A 500-nucleotide genomic window follows, 5' to 3' on the forward strand; every position below is an offset into this window, starting at 1 on the left:
GAGGAGGAGAGGAGGAGGGAGGAGGAGGAGGAGAGGAGGAGGAAGGAGGAGGAGGAGAAGAGGAGGAAGGAGGAGGAGGAGGAGGAGGAGAAGAGGAAGGAGGAGGAAGAGGGGATTCTCCCTATTAATAAAGGAAAATAAAAAAAGAATATATTTATGTATATTTATATCTATATATGTATATATACATATATACATATATTTATATATCTATATATGTATATATGTACATATTTATATATGTATATATGTATATATGTATATATGTATATATGTATATATTTATATATGTATATATGTATATATGTATATATGTATATATGTATATATGTATATATGTATATATGTATTTATATGTATATATGTATATATGTATGTATATGTATATATATATGTATATGTATATGTATATGTATATGTATATGTATATGTATATGTATATGTATATGTATATGTATATGTATTTATATATACATAATACGTATATTGTATATAGATCT

The 500-nt window shown here is 24.6% G+C and overlaps 1 protein-coding gene across 1 annotated transcript; it reads left to right on the forward strand.

Moving 5' to 3' along the window:
- On the forward strand, window positions 1–128 carry EMWEY_00060300 (hypothetical protein; the record flags this gene model as incomplete). The annotated part of the gene is made up of 1 exon (XM_013481428.1): window positions 1–128. A coding segment is annotated over one exon (128 nt), but the record flags the coding sequence as incomplete, so codon positions are not given.
- Window positions 129–500: the final 372 nt, after the last annotated feature.

Source organism: Eimeria maxima, genomic scaffold (genome assembly GCF_000499605.1).
Source record: "Eimeria maxima Weybridge genomic scaffold, Emw_scaff3311, whole genome shotgun sequence".
NCBI classification, from domain to species: Eukaryota; Apicomplexa; class Conoidasida; order Eucoccidiorida; family Eimeriidae; genus Eimeria; species Eimeria maxima.